Source organism: Ascaphus truei, chromosome 2 (assembly GCF_040206685.1).
Source record: "Ascaphus truei isolate aAscTru1 chromosome 2, aAscTru1.hap1, whole genome shotgun sequence".
NCBI lineage: Eukaryota > Metazoa > Chordata > Amphibia > Anura > Ascaphidae > Ascaphus > Ascaphus truei.
In genome coordinates, this window is record NC_134484.1 from 408,697,100 (window position 1) to 408,715,788 (window position 18,689).

At 42.0% G+C, this 18,689-nt stretch overlaps 1 protein-coding gene across 4 annotated transcripts in view; it reads right to left on the reverse strand.

The window, feature by feature from the left end:
* Nucleotides 1–18,689, reverse strand: part of LOC142487692 (uncharacterized) — a 392,751-nt gene that overhangs the window by 143,001 nt on the left and 231,061 nt on the right. The window contains exon 9 of one of the 4 annotated variants that reach the window (XM_075587414.1): nt 5,434–5,556. The exons of the other annotated variants lie outside the window; for them this stretch is intronic. Within the exon in view, the coding sequence (XP_075443529.1) occupies nt 5,449–5,556 (108 nt within the window). The 3' untranslated portion in view covers nt 5,434–5,448. Of the gene's footprint in view, nt 1–5,433; nt 5,557–18,689 lie in introns of those variants that run through there. 4 annotated transcript variants of the gene reach the window in all.

The following is an 18,689-nucleotide window of genomic DNA, read 5'->3' on the forward strand; positions in this document are numbered from 1 at the left end:
GCGACACACTTTATTCGAGCTCGGCTAGTCCCACGAATTCGGGTATACTCTGGTGTATTGAGGTTTGTGACTGTTTTCTGCCCGAGTGCATTGCGTTATTTTCCAGGCAGGGATTGAAGCATTTTATTCCCGCTGGCTGCTATACTGCACAGTATATATATATATACTGCATTACAATTCATGAATTTATGCCATCTGGTAGACACGCGAAGCATTGCAGCCTATTAAATCCTAATCATTATCATTTAACAGATCAGCCGCCCGTCAGCCAGGCATGAACCATGGCTGGGAAGGCAAACGCAACGGGGCTTGTCAGAGGTGAGGAGCGGCACATTCCAGGTATCTGCCAGGTACATACTGGGTATTTGCTCGAATAAAGTGTGTCGCAGCAGTAGTTCCAGTATAGACTAGTTTGACAGTGCTGTACTATACAGTACACAATGCCATAATACAGTATGCACATAACTGCACTAATTTTTTCTTTTCTTGTCTTTTCAGAAAAAAAAGTATGGACTGGCGGGGGAGAGGGGGTATCATGTGTAAAGTTTGTGAACTGTGTGTACAGTTAACTGTATCTAAACTGCAGTCATGATTTACACAAAACCTCCCCTCTCTCAATGAACTACTTTACTGTACACAGAATGAGGAAGAAGATAAAGACGGAAACATTTATATTATTATATATATTATTAATTAATATTATTATCAATGTGCATTATTCATGATTATCCAACGGCCCTCAATTTTCAACTTACAGAAGAACTGAATAAAGACTGCAGTTTGTATTATTCATGATTATTTGTATATTTGTATTTTTGGCTCCTGGTAAAATAAAATAAATATTTCTTTACATTCATCATAATCATTGACCCCCCCCCCCCCCTATACCAAAGAAAAAGAAATAATGACAAAAAGTGGTAACTTACTGCACCAAAAACCTAAATCAGATTATGATTTTTTTAACTCTCAATTTCACAGTGCTGTGCAAATCATGGATGATGGGTGAGTCATGCGCAGTAATCATCAGCTAGCTCCCTTCCCAAAGAGGATTACAGAGATGTGACTCAAAGCCAACAATAGGAAAATTAATGAATGGTTTTGAGGATTACACGCAGGCGCAGAGAGGTGATGCTCGGCTAGGGACGGATGATTAAAAACACAATGACAAGCTTTAGAAACGGAATGGTTCTGGAGAGGTGTCTGTCGATAAGAGGTTCAAATCCTTTAGCGAGCCTTGTGTGTGTGCGCGGGGGAGCGGGGTACAGGGTACAGCTGCATGAAGGATTAGCTGTACTGTAGTTCAAAGAAATGACATTTTCAAAACGCAGGTCATCATAATAATTTGATCCCTACACCCCCAAATACATAAAAAGCACACAAATCAACAATGTGCAGTCAAACGCACAGTGTCGCAGTCAAAAGCTATAGCACAGATTGAATATCGTAATATCAAGATGGTTTAGGCAGGCTTGTGGAGAAAATAAAAATAAAAAATGAGAAGAAAAAAAAAATATTTTTTTTTTGGTCACTCACTCTTGAACTTCGCAAGCAAGCAGTGGTGAAGTTACAGACGCATGCGCAGTAATCATCAGCTATCAAGCAGGAATGTGATTAAAACCAGAAAGACACACATTCAAAGGAATGGTGTGGGAGAGGTGTACTGTACTGTAGATAAGATAAGAAGTTGAAATACTGCAGTGCAGTAAATTAGCCTGTGTGTGTACGGGGGCGAGCGAGGGGAGAGCGCTGTATATGCCGAAATGTGATACTGTTACAGTACACGCCTATGCGTTTCAACAATTTTCAAATGAGACATACAGCACTGCACATGCATGTATAAATATGCAAATTTACAATTACTGCGCGCGCACATGCAGACTGTGTACTGACGTAGGTTGAACTGCTAAAGTATTAGACTTTGAAGACAACAGCTCGCGAACGCCCCCCCTGAGTTTTTAGACGGTATTGCAGTATTGCAGAGAGCGCTAATAAAATGCTAATATTACGAGTGCTAAAATACCGCAATATACTCCGGAAAAAAAAAAAACATACTGCATCTGCCCGCGGTTATCAGAGTTGCGCCGCTACGGCCGCACTAGGATAAAGGCGGCTGTATATATATATATATATATATATATATATATATATATGTATATATATTATGTATGTATGTGTATATGTGTATACATACATACATACATATATACATACACAAACGTAAAGATATACAGGCATACCCCGTTTTACGTACACCCGCTTTACGTACACTTGCAAGTACGTACATTTATTTTTAGTTGCACCATACCCCTGTGTACGTACGCATGCTTCGCGAGTACGAACACCAGGGGGCGGCGTGCGTGCGCACCTCTCATCAATACTGCAACCTCCTTCATTGTTGTCCCTAACTGAGATGGAGTGCAGGTAAGGGGTAAGGGGGAACGGGGCCAGATGGCAGGGGGTACGGGGAGATCGGGCGCGCCATCAATCAGCAACTATAGCAGTGATTCCGCCCGCACTGCAGCTCCTGGCTCTTCTCCCTCTGCTTTCCCCCTCCCTCCTGCCCCTCCCTCCTCCTCAGATCTCACTCTAGCCTGCTGCTGCTGCTGCTGTAGAACAGAACTTTGCATGTGAGTTACAGGCTAAGGAGGAGGAGGTGCTCTTCTACTGCATGCTGTGCTTGTGTGTGTGTGTGTGTGAGAGTGTGTGTGTGTGTGAGAGTGTGTGTGAGAGTGTGTGTGTGAGAGTGTGTGTGTGTGAGTGTGAGTGTGAGTGTGTGTGTGTGTGTGTGTGTGTGTGTGTGTGTGTGTGTGTGTGTGTGTGTGTGTGTGTGTGTGTGTGTGTGTGTGTGACTGAGTGTGTGTGTGTGTGACTGAGTGTGTGTGCTTGACTGAGTGTGTGTGCTTGACTGAGTGTGCTTGACTGAGTGTGTGCGTGTCTGTCCGAGTGTGTGCGTGTCTGTCTGAGTGTGCGTGACTGAGTGTGTGTGCGTGCTTGACTGAGTGTGTGTGCGTGACTGAGTGTGTGTGCGTGACTGAGTGTGTGCGTGACTGAGTGTGTGTGCGTGTGACTGAGTGTGTGTGCATGAGTGAGTGTGTGTGCATGAGTGAGAGTGTGTGCGTGACCGAGTGCATGCGTGCGTGACTGAGTGTGTGTGTGAGTGCGTGCGTGACTGAGTGTGTGTGTGCATACGTGGGTGAGTGTGTGCATGACTGAGTGAGTGTGTGCATGCCTGAGTGAGAGTGCGTGACTGAGTGAGAGTGCGTGAGAGATTGTGTGACTGAGGGAGTGCGTGCGTGACTGAGGGAGTGCGTGCGTTTAAGCCAAGCTGATCAAGGACCTGAGTAAGGCCGTGCGTATAGTGCCGGCGATGCCGCCCAAAAACAAACACATTGCCGCCGCGTGCGCTTATAGTAAGCGCGACAGCGGCAATGCGACAGAGCGGACTTTGGAAGCCGGGAATATTCGATTTTTCAAGGGCTGTCACCTCATGTGATAGCCCCTGAACAAATCAAATGCCCGGGAGCCCGCGACGCCGCCACAAAGCGAAAAATAACTTTCGCTAGCGGGGATGGGTGCGGTTGCCGGTCGCGGGCACTATACGCGCGGACTAAGCAAGCACAGCATTGTAAAACACTGTACAGTATTGTACTGTATTGTTTTCACCAAAGTCACAAATCAAAGTCCCAAAAATATATCAGTCAGTCAAATAAATGCACCTCACCTTCATGCCCTTTCAGTAAAAATACTGTACAGTAGAAGATATGCCCTCTCCTTCATCCCTCCTACATATTTTTAAAATAATTTTCCATTCATCCATGTTGTATCTGTCAGCACTTACAAATGCATTATTTACATCAGTTATGCACGTATATGACGTTTGCAGTACAGTACATGCATTGTAAAGTGGAAAAAAGGTAGTGCTTCACTTTAAGTACATTTTCGCTTTACATACATGCTCCGGTCCCATTGCGTATGTTAAAGCGGGGTATGCCTGTATACACACAAATTTTCGGGTGCACAACTGTAAGATGTTATTTTGATGAAAGCTATAATCTTTCCTCAAGCTTGGCTAATTTTTACAGAGATCAATTTGGTTATCTATTTTTGTGTTGTGCATGAATGTTTTTGCAATAATTTTGATACTGGTGATTACCTTTATCTTGTAATTTAGTGGCCATTGCTTTCAGACTGCATAACAAGTTATAAAAGGAAGCTATTAATCAATGCACTCCAGAAACGCTTACTCTCGCTCCATTTATTGGAAAATGGCAACTTCCAGGATTTATCACAACCAATTATCTCACGTTGCGTTTTTAATTTACCAAATCATTGGGCTTCAAAAATTACCTTACCGCATTGCAGAAAAATATGTAACCAAGTCATGTAAAGGGAATGTCACTCCTAGCAGCCCCATTTGTAGGGCTCATCAGTCATAATCCAGCAGCTTAGGTTGGCCTTTGCCCCTATTTTCCCACTAACCCTATTGATGTATGCAGAGATAATCAAGTGTATATGAGTGATATCCCTTACAACTCAGTGTGACAATCACATGTGCTGTTGGTTGGCATTACTATACAGTATTAAATACTAAAACTGAAGACTGTTGAAAATATTTTTTGACGTCCTAAAGCCTCAATTGCACATGGCCACATATATTGGATTTGTGACACACAGTGTTATGAAAGGATGAAAAATAAATGGAAATCTAAACATATTTTTGGACTGCCTAGATAAGACTACAATAGTAATTTAATGACTAAAAAATGTCCTTCCAATAGTTCCAAGATCAGCACAATCACAGTTTAATAAAAATAACCCCTTACTGCTTTAGGGTATTCAGGGCATGGTAGCCTAGGTCTAGGAAAAGTACAACAGAAATATGGCTAAAGAAAGTACCAACATCCAGCAGTTCATAGGATCATTTTGGATCCGAACCAGGTTGCTGATTTATTTATTTATAAAATATTTTACCAGGAAGTAATACATTGAGAGTTACCCAGCATTCTATTCATATGTAAATAACAGTAGATGCATTCGCCTGTGTGCACATGTATTGTTTGATCCTAAAACCTGGTGTGGCCAGTAGTTCCGAAGAAGAGGTTTGAGAACCACAGCTTTACTCGATCAACTGGCAATAATGTTTTATCCCAACCAGGGGAGAGCAACCCCTGCCCAAGCAAACATCTGCTGTTCAACAAGAAGCAGCATACTCTGCTCAAAAATAGGAATCAATATATATTTTACATTGGAATGCCAGTATGTAAGTCTCTGTGGAGTTTGTGTCCACAGGTGGAAAACCTTGGTTTCCCTTTTGTGAATACGGCAACTGACTTTTGTATCTCAATCAATCGCTTGACTCACCAGTCTGGACTGGCACACAGTAGGTACAAAATGGAATTGGTTTCTGGTAAATAGTGAAGTACGTTTACAGGCTGCATTCTCTCCAGATCAGATCCCATGATGGATGTTGCTGCGATTCCTATATTCTAATTTTTGTTGCTGTGATTGTTCTGCTCTAGACTTTCCTGCTCCAATAGTCTGTGCTGTTGTTTCTCTCTGTTGGTAACAAGAATCCTTGCTGACTGGAGGCGCTGCACCGATGAAGAACTAAGATAATCTGTAAACCTGTCCTGTCCTCCCCACACCACCGTGGAGCACTCAGCCCTCCTGTTGCCAAACAGGTACAGCACAACACCTAAAGAAGTAGCCAGAGAAGCATACCCCACCCCACCAGTTTAAGTTCTTTCAAATCTAAGGCTGTCTCACACTTTAATCTGGTCTGTAACTGTTTCATACGCTCATAATATATATTTTCTTTAACTGTGCACGCAATGTCTTGTATATAATGTATACCCTGTTCATTTATGTAACTGTACTTGTAACCATGTACTATTTGTTTTACTCTGTGCCCAGGACATACTTGAAAACGAGAGGTAACTCTCAATGTATTACTTCCTGGTAAAATATTTTATAAATAAATAAATAAATCTCACTTAAGGGTGGTGGGGGGGTACAAGGGCTACATGTACATAGCGCTTCACGCAGTAAAACATGTGACATAATATAAATTACAAATAATACAAATAACACATAATGGGAATAAGTGCTGAAGAAATAAAAGTAACATTAGCAAAAGGAGTCTGCCTATCCCAGGGTTACCCACCTTTTTCACTAGCCCCTCTTTTTTCCTGTTTGCTTTCTGCTTTAGTGTAGTGTTCATCAGAGCATAGACATTAAGCTGAGATAACTATTGTTTATCATGTTTCATTATTACACATTATTATGCCACTGCTGCACTTTGTCTCTGAGTTCTGACTGTTGTACCTGTTCTGCTGTTCCACATGTTCCACAGTGTCTGTAATTGTTTTGCCATTCAGTAAATGACTTATTCCAATTCTGATATTGATTTTGATCTGAGTGTGGGTTTCCACGTTCTAATGTTTATTATTGTAGATCCCCTGCGGTACTGTTTCCCTAATGGCCGCCGATTGCGTTGCGCATGAGCGAGGAGTCCCAAGATGGCTGCCACAACAGAAAACACTGTACTGCACATGCGTGACCACATCCAAGATGGCGGTGACCTGCAAAGGTTGCCGCCAGAAGACTCCGGCGACAGTCGCCGCTCCCACAAGCTGCCGCAAACTCTTGCCGTTCCCCTGCTGTAGCGGAGGAACCCTGCTACATATATATATAATATATATATATAAGCCACAAGGTCATCAGCTGCGTTTTTCTATTGGATGGACATTTGAAGACCAAGGAAGTACTGTAACTATGAAGTATCTCTGGAACGGTGTATGCTCAGAGCAAAATATAACTCAATTCAACTCAGGAGGGCCCTTTTTCGATGCAGTAAAATATTTTTAAAAATTGGGTGGGATTACAGTTTTAATAGGTATTTTCATTCATCACCATGTTTATTATGACAGTAACAAACGTGAGTTAGATGCATTTTTATACCACCAAACAGATCACAAACATGAATAACTGTTACAACTAAAAGAAAAAAGTTGAAAAGGAGTGCAACTCATATATTCATTATTCCAGATTTTTCCAATGCTTGGCAGTTTTAAGCTATCGAAAAGCTATTAAATAGACAGCCACTAAACTTAAGTTACAACCTATGAAATATGTAGTAAAGTGAAAGAAAAATGTTACAGTGACAGCTACCGTCGTTCATTAAAATAAAAGTCTTGCATATGGAATGAACCAATTTCTTATGTATATTTTATTCCTGTTTGCTACTTAGTAATGGTCTCCTGCCTAAGTGAATGAAGATTTAAGCTTGAATTAAGACATTACTCAGCAAACTTCAATTAAGCAATATGGATTGTGTGATACAGAAGTTGACCCTAAGCAAAAATACTTAAAGAAAAACACCAGGTTTGAAAGGGGCTGCCCATTCAATCCTTTCTATAATGACTCAATTCTTTCTGCCCTCAGATTAATGGAGCAGGCTCAAGTGTTATAGGAAGCACTTAAAGTCCCTATGCCGTTTTCATTATGAATTCCTTTGCGGCAGAACTCATTTGCAATAATGCATAAGTAATTCTGGAACCAGAAGGAAAGTCTGTAGCCTTAAGGACATTGCTAACCTGCAGAAATGCTGACACACACAATGAAGAATGTAGCAGCGTGGCACTTGCAATTGTAAAAAAATAAAACTAGTTGGGGAAATCACATCACATATCACGTTTGTTACAAGAATCTGCTTTTGGACAAATGCACTTGCACTGTACAGAATAATGCAGCACAATAACAAATGAGTTTTGCAGAAGAAGCAAGCTTTTCTTTCATTCGACATGATCTTTGTATATACTTAATTCTTCGCTTAGATCTCCTGAGCACATGTCTGGGGAATAGACCTTGCATTTTACACACAAGTATACCAACAGTTATTGTAACTACCAGTCACTGCAAATGAATATGCAAAATAGAACACGCTTTATTTTTTTATTTTTTAAATAAGATTAGAACATCTAACTGTAACTAACATGCCTGTTCTTTATAGATTGAGAAAAGAGCTTCCAAAATGTACCACAAATCATCCTTATATCACTCCAAGGAAGAGAAGATTTGAAAAATGTGTACACTATGAAGTATATCTATTAAGAAGTGTATCTATTATACATTCTAATGACATGCATTAATATTGTCACAATACTCAATATAACTGCACTAATTCATGAGCAAAACAAATACAGGTACCAGAACCTGGAACTACAGTAAGTGCTGTATTCAGTGAGTCTTTACATTGTCTTATTTTGCTGTAGCGCTCCACAGAGATCTGCTTGCAATTTTTACATTTCTGCCCAATTTGGAACAAAACTGTCCCCCATAAAGAAAACGGTTTTGTAGACTGTGGTTAAAACATATAATATACTTGAAAAAGAGAATTACAAAAAAAAGAGAGTACTAAAATGTAGCTGTGCTTAGATTGACAATGTACTCACAGTAGCCACTTGTGTATTAAGAATAGAGCTGTAAAGAGCAAAGGTGTTACCTTTTCTAATATTAACCCTGCAGGGGCCTGCAATGCATTACTAGAAACAGAGCAATGCATTCGGATTGATAAGGGTCAGCCTGATTAACAGGCTGAACAGGGTCGCCCAGTGGTAATGTAGTGATATGTATTCTAACTACACAAGTGGCTAAGTAAATCGTCAATCTAAGCAGTTACATTTTGGTACTCTTTTTTTTTTCCCCCTCCGATTCTCTTTTTCACGTATATTACAGTACAGTGTATATGTTTTTTCGATTCTCCTTTTCAAGTATATTATATGTTTTTAACCACAGTCTACAAAACCATTTTCTTTAAAACCTTTGAGCGTCAGCGCTCCTTGTGATAAGTCACTTTATTTCTCTGTGCCTCGGACACCAAAATGAGAGTATAAGATGTACCAGGTGGGCACTCATTGTGCCGGAAAACATTTTTGTAAAGCACTGCGTGTAGCATCAGCGCTATATATCAAAATGAATATTTTTTTTATATACAGTACTATACACCTCATACATCAACCGAGACCCCTTGCAGATGTACATACCAAAACACCTTCCTACTGTCCCCGTACGTTCTTCCTATTTACCAATTACATTGTAAGCTCTTCGGGACAGGGACTCCTTTTCCTAAGTGTCACTTTTATGTCTGAAGCACTTCTTCCCATCATGTGTTATTTGTCTTATTACAGTATGTCACGTGTATTACTTCTGTGAAGCGCTATATACATTAATGGAGCGATATAAATAAAGATATACATACATACTACATTTTGCCCATTCTTTCATAGGATAAAAAAATAAATACTGTCACAGTTTGTTTCTATAACAACGTTGTAACTGCTAGATCTCAAGATTACAATGGGAAGAGAAAATCTGCAAGTCAAACGCTTGTGCTGAAGAGTTCAAAAGATGCAATGCTAAGAAATAAAATCACTTGGGTATTAGCAGCTACAATCTATTTGTTTGAAATGGCATAAAAGCCCCATGGGGTAATCCCCTGCTATGTATGGTCTAAAATTAGGATCACTGTATGTTATGTATTGATTCAGTGTGACAACCTGCTGTTCAGTTGTAAGCCTAAAATTGAGATCCCAACATGCATCTAATGTATTCAGGACGAGCCGTATGTCCCATTTAAATTTTAAAAAGATGGGTGGCATAATTTGTGTGCTCAGTAGAATTGTTGCACATGAAACAAAAAATAAGGTGAAGTGTGGACTGCATGTAAAGGATGTATGATCAGCTATATATAAATACAGTATATACGAGGCTAACTTTCTGACACAGGATAGAGGTGCTCGTGCACTTGCTGGGTATTTCAAAACAAGTTTCTTTTTATGGTAAAATGCACTTGAAAAACTGAATTACACTTAGAACAAACACAAATGCACTGAAGCTTAGGATGGTTTTAAGATGAACATTTCTTATACATGTTACACTTAAAGTAGCATAACATGTATTTTGAAAATGGGATTGAAGCAGGGGGTCTCCGGGGCTGAACCACGTTCATTTCAGCTCCGTGGACTCCCTGTTTCCTGAGATACTTACCCCTGTAGGGGTGCCGGTAGCAGCTCTGCAGGTTTAAATGTCCTGGTCCATCAGGCCAATTAGAAACTGCAAGCTTTGACGTCATGGCTTCCTATTGCCCCGCGTGATGCTGGAGCTGTACATTTGCCATTTTGATAGCCCCACACAGCCCAGTCGAGGCTGCTACCGGCACCCCGTATGGAGGTAAGAATCTCGGGATGCAGAGGGTCCCCGAAGCGGAAATGAATACGGTTCAGCGCCGGAGAACCCTGCTTCAAACCTACAACTATGTAAAAAAAAAATATGTTAAACAGGAATGCTGCTTTAATGGACAACACTTTCAATACAAAGCAGCCGCTTTGGACGTTTTTGGACAAAAATCCCCCTAGACTTCAATATATATAGAAGGACATCATTAGTCCCATTGTGTCAATGTCTTGTGATGCGTCCACTTGCTATTTGGAGATTGTGAATAGGAGATGAGAGTGGCGTTAATGACCACACATATTACAATGGAATGAATAACATTTTGTGGCTGCCATTTTATTTTTTTATGCCAAAATCACCAGGAAGTGCCAAGAAAATCACTACTGCCAATTTATATCAAATGCAAACAACAAACGCATTACTTGCACCGATACAACTGCAATCAGAAAATTAAATTTTGTGTGTATCAAAGCACACTTTTGTTTGCCATATACGTCAACAAGGGAGATGGTGCTGGCAAGACAGGAAGCTGAACATGCATACAGTATATGACGTATACTGCAAGTTACACCATTCGTGTGAAAGGCATTTCATAAATACTAGATATTATTTATTGTTAACTGGCACAGTATTTCCAAAGTACTGCACAGTATTTCCAAAGTACTGCACAAAATGCTAATTAGGGCTGTGATTAGAATTTGCCTTTTGAACTTGAAGCCCATAATACAGTGACAGCAGGCATGACAAAGCGCGAGTACAGCTACTAAAGCACAAAGCACCATGCATGAGGAAAGACAATTCAAAGGCGGACCACATGGGCTGCAGCACAACTAAATACAGGGCTGGCATAAATGAACTAATTCTTTAATGTTCCAATTTCAAATGGATTCAGCAGCTTAATTACTTTCTAAATAAGGTCACCACGTTCGACTTTACAGTCGGGACGCTTTTTTCCCCTCCACAAAATTGCTTTATCTGTACAATATGTGACACATGCAAAATTGGTATATTGGGAATTGTTATAAACTAAAGGGCTTTAAAATGCTTCGGCTTCTTAACTCTTTAGCAGCGAATGTAGGAAAAAAGAGTATAATAATTATGGGCAACATCTGAAAGTATATGAAACACCAACTTATGGAAGCAAGACTAAAATATGAACCAATTTTTGCAGCTTTTGAAAGCAGCATTATGTGTTATAGAGTTGTGATTTGTCCACTGTTTAGAGTTATAATCTTTGAACATTTTCTCTGGAGGAATTCATTTTAACTTGGTTTTATCTCTATATTTTATGACTTGTCCGCCACTAGATATTGTAAAGTGAGAGAAGGCGCAGGAAATTGTGCATACAACAGAAAAAACTAATGACCGTAAAACCAGAGATCGAGAAATGCCAGTGCCTTTGGTAATACTGTCGCAGTTTATTCTGGGCAAGAAGTAATTTTCTGTTTGCATGATGAGAAAAATATACTTCAAACCTGCACATTCAGCTTTTGAGATAATCTTGCTCAAAAGCTCGGACAAGACTAATCATTCTTACAAATGTTTTGATTCCCTTAGCAATTTTACAATAAGTGGAATTACATTGCACGTGCTGGCTACAGCAAATCCTTATAGCAAGACACACAATGTACAAATCGGTCACAAAGTTCCCATCCACCCAGGAATGTAATGTCTGTATTTTCTGAGATTCTCACTCTTTATAGTGACTTAGACATGTGCAATACTTACAGTAGATGGGAGAAAATTACTGTGGAGATGAAGTTCAGTTCAATTATAATTTTTTTCTGAATGTGCTTTATTTTTTAAATAGTACAGTTTAGTTATATTCTTACATGTGTTTGAAGACCAGAACTGCAGGTGAGGTCTTGGAAAAATATGATGTTACTGTACTGAACCGACACACTTTATTCGAGCAAATACCCAGTATGTACCTGGCAGATACCTGGAATGCGCCGCTCCTCACCTCTGACAAGCCCCGTTGCGGTTGCCTTCCCAGCCTGGGTTCATGCCTGGCTGACGGGCGGCTGATCTGTTAAATGATAATGATTAGGATTTAATAGGCTGCAATGCTTCGCGTGTCTACCAGATGGCATAAATTCATGAATTGTAATGCAGTATATATATATATACTGTGCAGTATTGCAGCCAGCGGGAATAAAATGCTTCAATCCCTGCCTGGAAAATAACCCAATGCACTCGGGCAGAAAACAGTCACAAACCTCAATACACCCGGGTATACCCGAATTCGTGGGACTAGCCGAGCTCGAATAAAGTGTGTCGCCAGTGTATACTGTAAGGTTTGGCAGTGACGTGGTAAGTGAGACTTCTAACTGGCAATGTCTTAGGCCTGGGAAATAGTGTGTTTAAGCGCGCTGAGGCGCGCTCCTGCTCTGCCTCGCCTGCTGAAAATGGGGCTTTTCCCTGTCCTTGCAGGCGAGGCAGTGAGCGCGCTCTGGGGGCGGGGCGGAGGCGTGCCAGGAGGCGGAGCGGGAAGCAGGGCTAGTCCCCCACTCCAATTGGATGGGAGCGGTCACATGATCGCTCCTCCGCTTCCCCAAGCGGCAAATTTCAAACCTGCCTGTCTCAGCAAAGTTTCTCAGCCTCCGCACGCATCAGCGCGCATGCGGAGGGAGAAACTATAGCCGCGCTGGTGACAGATGCAGGGGCTTTGTGCATCTGCTCAGCGTGGCTCAGCCCGCCTTAGCGAGCTTAAAACTCACTATGTCCCAGACCTAAGTCTTCCAATGCAGTGCATAGTACAGTAATAAGCTGCAAGCCTCTCTGACAGCAAAGGTTACAACAGAGGTAGGCATCTCCAGTCCTCAAGAGCCACCAACAGGTGAGGTGTTCAGGGCATCCCTGCTTGAGCACAGGGGTCTCAGTTGAAGACAGAGCTACTGATTGGGCCACTTGTGCTGAAGCACGGATATCCTGAAAACCTCACATGTTGGTGGACCTTGAGGACTGGAGTTGCCCACCCCTGGGTTACAGGGTCAAACTCCCTTCCCCCCAAAGAAACATTTACCATCGTGTCATTTTCTGGTCTTATAACCAGGGTTCAGGTCTGTTTCCATAGCCTTTCTCACAGAGGAATCCATCCTATAGGCACCGGGTTGAAATGAGCTTCAATGGGGGAAAAAAAAAAACCCCCAATGGTGATTCGCTTAGTTTATATTGAACTTTATAGTACCATATCAACATGACAGATGGAAAATGCTATTAACCTTTTTAAGGGGATCTGTTTGGTGTTTCCAAAATGTGCACATTTAACATGGGTGCCATTTTTTGCCATCAAGATTTTCCAGTCTTACAATCGCTTGATTTTGGTTCCCATAGAAATACTTTTTAGTGACTGAACTACTACTACTTTGAGGTATTTGTTTAATATTTACAATGGACTGTGCATTTTGTATCGGTGTTGGTGTACATTTGCCGCATGCTGCTATATATTTACATACAGCAATGTGATTGTTACTTTATTGAAGCGAGTGTGGACCAGCTTACGAGTCTCTTCTTCAGGTGGCAACACACAGCTGCAGTCCTGCTTTCTTTAAACTTCTGATCATATACTACATACAGTAAAAACCTGTGACAGTATATTTCTAATTTGGAGAACATGCTATGGTGCTTTGTTTGTCTGTAAGTTGCTGAAATATTAGAAGCAAAGCTGGCCAAAAAAATAAAATACTTAGGAGCCAGAAAGACTCTGTAGGAGCCAGACACATACACACACACACACACACACACACACACACACACACACACACACACACACACACACACACACACACACACACACACACACACACACTCCACTCTCCACTCCAATTAGCCCCACCCCAAGCTCTCTAATATCCCCGCTCTCCTCACTGAGCTGTGCAGTGACACACATACACATTGACACTCACATCTCAGCTCCTCCTCACTGAGCAGCGATAACTTGACCTGTCAATCAGGAGGTGGCAAGAGGATAAATGTTGCAGCACTGCTGCTTTCCTTTAAAAAATTTTTTATATATATATATATATATATATATATATATATATATATATATATATATATATATATATATATATATATATATATATATATATATATATATATATATATATATATATATATATATATATATATATATATATATATATATATATATATATACTGTATATATATATATATTGGATGCAGGGGGTCTCCGGAGCTGAACTGCATTAATTTCGGCTCCAGTGACCCCCTGCTTTCTGAGATACTTACCTCCATAGAGGGTGCCGGTATCTCCTGCTCAGGTTTAAAGCCCCCGGCCACATGAGCCAATAGGAAGCCATCTAGGACGTCAGTCATGGCTTCCTATTGGTCCATTTGATGAAACCCAGTGGTGAAAGTAGGCTGGTATGCAGTACCAGTAAAACAATAAGTGCCGGTACTGAGTACCGGTATGAATTATAGGGGGTCTAAAACTCCCTGCCTCTCTCTCCATCTAGAAAAACAAAAAGTGTTAAAGCCCTGAAGGGGTTAAATAAAGCATGAGCTTATGTGAGTAGTGCAATTAAAATCTGGCTAAAGCCAGTATCATACTTACCTTTGCTATAATGGTAATCAGGGTGCACAAATTCCCTGGTGTGAATATAATACAACTTAGGCCCCGGACATGTTACCTGCTTGCTGGCGGAAGCGCGCTGAGGCGCGCTCCCGCTCAGCACTGAGCCCCTACAGCCGCAATTAGAGCGGCTTTAGTAGGGGCTCACCTGCGCTTCCGCGCGCTTGCGGAAGCGCAGGTCTTGGGGGAATTTAAAATTCCCCCGCTTGCCGGCGAGACAGGCCGGTCACGTGAGCGGTTCGCCCAATGAGGGCGAACCAGCTCCGTGATGTCACTGGCCCGCCCCCGGCCAGTGACGCGCCCGCCCCCTGACGGTCTGTCCCCCTTCTACCCCGATCCATGTCTCGTGTGTGTGTGTGTGTGTGTGTGTGTGTGTGTGTGTGTGTATGTATGTGTGTGTGTATGTGTGTGTATGTATATGCATGTGTGTGTGTGTGTGTGTGTGTGCCTTTGTGTATGCATGTGTGTGTGTGTGTGTGTGTATGCATGTGTGTGTGTGTGTGTGTGTGTGCCTTTGTGTATGCATGTGTGTGTGTGTGTGTGTGTGTGTGTGTGTGTGTGTGTGTGTGTGTGTGTGTGTGTGTGTATGCATGTGTGTGTGCCTTTGTGTGTGTGTGCCTTTGTGTATGCATGTGTGTGTGTGTGTATGCATGTGTGTGTGTGTGTGTGTGTGTGTGTGTGTGTATGCATGTGTGTGTATGTGTATGTGTATGCGTGTGTGCGCGTGTGTGTGTGTGTGTGTATGTATATGTGTGTGCATGTGTGTGTGTGCATTGTGTGTGTGTGTGTGTGTGTATGTGTATGCGTGTGTGCGCGTGTGTGTGTGCGTGAATATATTTATCAAAGTTGCACAATGTTAATAAATAATTTATTCTCACAACATGTCTTTTTTTTTAATTTTTAAAATATTATATAATACACACACACACACACACACACACACACACACACACACGTTCCCCAGTGACACACACACTGACAGCTACCAACACACACAGTGATACCCGCCTCCCAAGCGCTTGCTGTCTCCTCTGTAAGGACAGCAAAAAGCTCCAGGTAGAGCGAGCGGCAGCAAGCGAGAGCGAGCAAGCGCCAAACATGGCCAAGGCCTTACACATACTCACACACTGAGCCCCTACCAATTTTCCAATTAGTGCAGGTATATTACACCCCAGTGTCAGTCTGGACATCACCCTCCATTGAATGGTGGGTGAATGTGTAAGGCTGACAGAGAGATGTATATGTGTAAGTTGTATTATATTCACACCAGGGAATTTGTGCACCCTGATTACCATTATAGCAAAGGTAAGTATGATACTGGCTTTAGCCAGATTTTAATTGCACTACTCACATAAGCTCATGCTTTATTTAACCCCTTCAGGGCTTTAACACTTTTTTCACTAGTCCATGGGACAATTATTACATATATATACATGTAGGTACCTGCATTAAACGGGTTGCCTTGACGTGGCATGCAGGCTTACAAATGCTTTGGCCAAAGGGTTTAACCAAATACCCTTTTTCATGAGAATATTATTTTATTTTAGCCTAATTGGTAGGAGCGCAGGAATCGTTCTTTTTGTTTTTCTATATGTAAGGCCTATCTTTTTACCTGCAGCAAACTTCTATAGGGAGGAGCGCGGTAATATGTACAGTTTCTCTCTCCATCTAAACAGAAAGTTTAGTGATAAATGCGCTCCAGCGCTGGATCCATTTAATTCACATAAAATAAAAACATAGAGTATGGCTAGTGAGATAAATATTGTCTTTGCGGGGCCAAATAATCCCTGGAGATTGAGATAGCAATAGAGCCCCTATGGAATCCTCAATGGGATGGTCCCCCTCTAGACAGAATGAATAAATTACTCACATGTAGCCTGTTCTTTGTAGGATGTGCAGCCAAGTGAATTGCTGACGAATTGTAGAACGAGGAACTGGCGCACAATCCAATAAAGTGGGTCCCAGGATAAAAGAATAATTCTTTATTTCTTATTTATCCATATAACAAACGGAGGTGAGCACCCTCCTACGCGTTTCGTGTACACCCGTACACTTTATCAAGGAGTATACCTATAGCTCCAATGTGGTTCCTTAAATACCCCAACTGTGTTTCTAATTCACGCCAAAACCGGCGGCCAACATGCGCTTTAAAGGAGCGTCATCATCCCTATGTGACTACCCCCTTACCTCAAGGCACGGCATGGCAAACGGTAAACAAGCAGGAATCTCCTTCGCTCCGCCCCTCCGGAGAGTATCAAATCGCGCATCCACTGATGCAAACTATCTGTGACGCATCGGGTAGGGGCCGCCCCTTCACCAACTCCTCCCACATACAAGGACAGGGGAAGGGACAGACGCAATCTCCCCCCCGATGCGCCTCTTCACACAGGGAACCATGGATTACTACGCAAGTAAACACAACTTGCCAACACATAACCACCCACGAACCGAGAGGGGGAGAAAGCCCATAAGGAATAAATGTCATGCCAACAATCCGGTACAACTAGGAAAAATACACACAAAGTGACAAAAATTATGAAAAACATTTCATACTTACACAAAATATATTAAAAACAAAAGTAAAAACACAATTTATTATATCATTAAAAAACTTTCTAAATACTAAAATACTGCCCAGTCTCTGATGAGGACCAATAGGTTTAGCTTAATGGTCTTATTTTAGTATTTAGAAAGTTTTTTCTAACTGCCCATATTAAGGCATCCTACATCACTGACCGGAGTCGACTCTTTAATGGGGAGATACGCAGGGACGCATGGAGTGAGGGGCGGAGAGAGCAGGTTAGTCAGAAGGGCCACTGATGGGGGGAGAGCCTGTCCTGGGCCTGGTGGCTGTGGGGAGCATGGACAGCCAGGACGAAAGTTTGGCCCAGACAGAGGTTAGGCTCAACTTATGTTTTGGGCTGCCGGGCCTCTGCCACCAGGCCCCAGTTCTCCCCAGCTGAGGCGGGTCTCCCTATCCCGCCGGTGCGCTCCGGAAGCTGGGCACAACTTCCCCAAGTTGTATTATTGTATATTGTGTGTATGTGGGGGTATTATATTGTGTATATTGTGTGTGTGTGTGTGGGGGGGGGTACTATATTGTGTGTGTGTGTTATTAGATTGTGTGGGGGGTAATATATTTTGTATATTTGTGTGTGTGTGTGGGGGTATTATATTATTTATGGGGGGTATTATGTTGTGTGTGTTGAGTATTATATTGTGTATATTTGTGTGTGTGTTGGGGGGGGTATTATATTGTTTGTGGGTGGGGGTATTATATTGTGTGGGGGTATTGTTTTAGGGCGAGTATTATATTGTGGGGGTAGTATATTGTTGGCGGGTATAAAATTTTAGGGGCGTATTATACTGTGGGGTGTTACTATATTGTGTGTATTGTTGGGGAGTATTATTGTGGGGGGGTTGTATGAGTATCAGTGGGATTGTGTGGAATTGTAATTGTGTATGTGTGTGTGACCAGGGGAGAATGAGTATGAGGGGAGAATGAGTGTGAGGGGGGAGTGAGGGAGAGTGGGGTCATTGAGAGATAGTAGACAGGGGGAGAGTGAGGGGCAGGTGGGGAAGTGAGAGGGGGCAGGTGGGGGAAAGGCAGAGTGAGGGGAGAGAGTGAGGAAGAGAGGGTGAAAGAGTAAGAGAGATGGGGGAAAGAGATATGGAGAGGGGGGAGAATAAAGGGGGACTCGCAAGGTTGCGGAAAAAGGGGGGGGGGGTGAGTACCCGTAAGAATAAAATAACTTTCACCACTCGCTAAACGTGAGCAAGAGATACCGGTAGTATCTCAGGAAGCAGGGGTCCCTGGAGCCGAAATCAATGTGCTTCAGCTCCGAAGACCCCCTGCTTC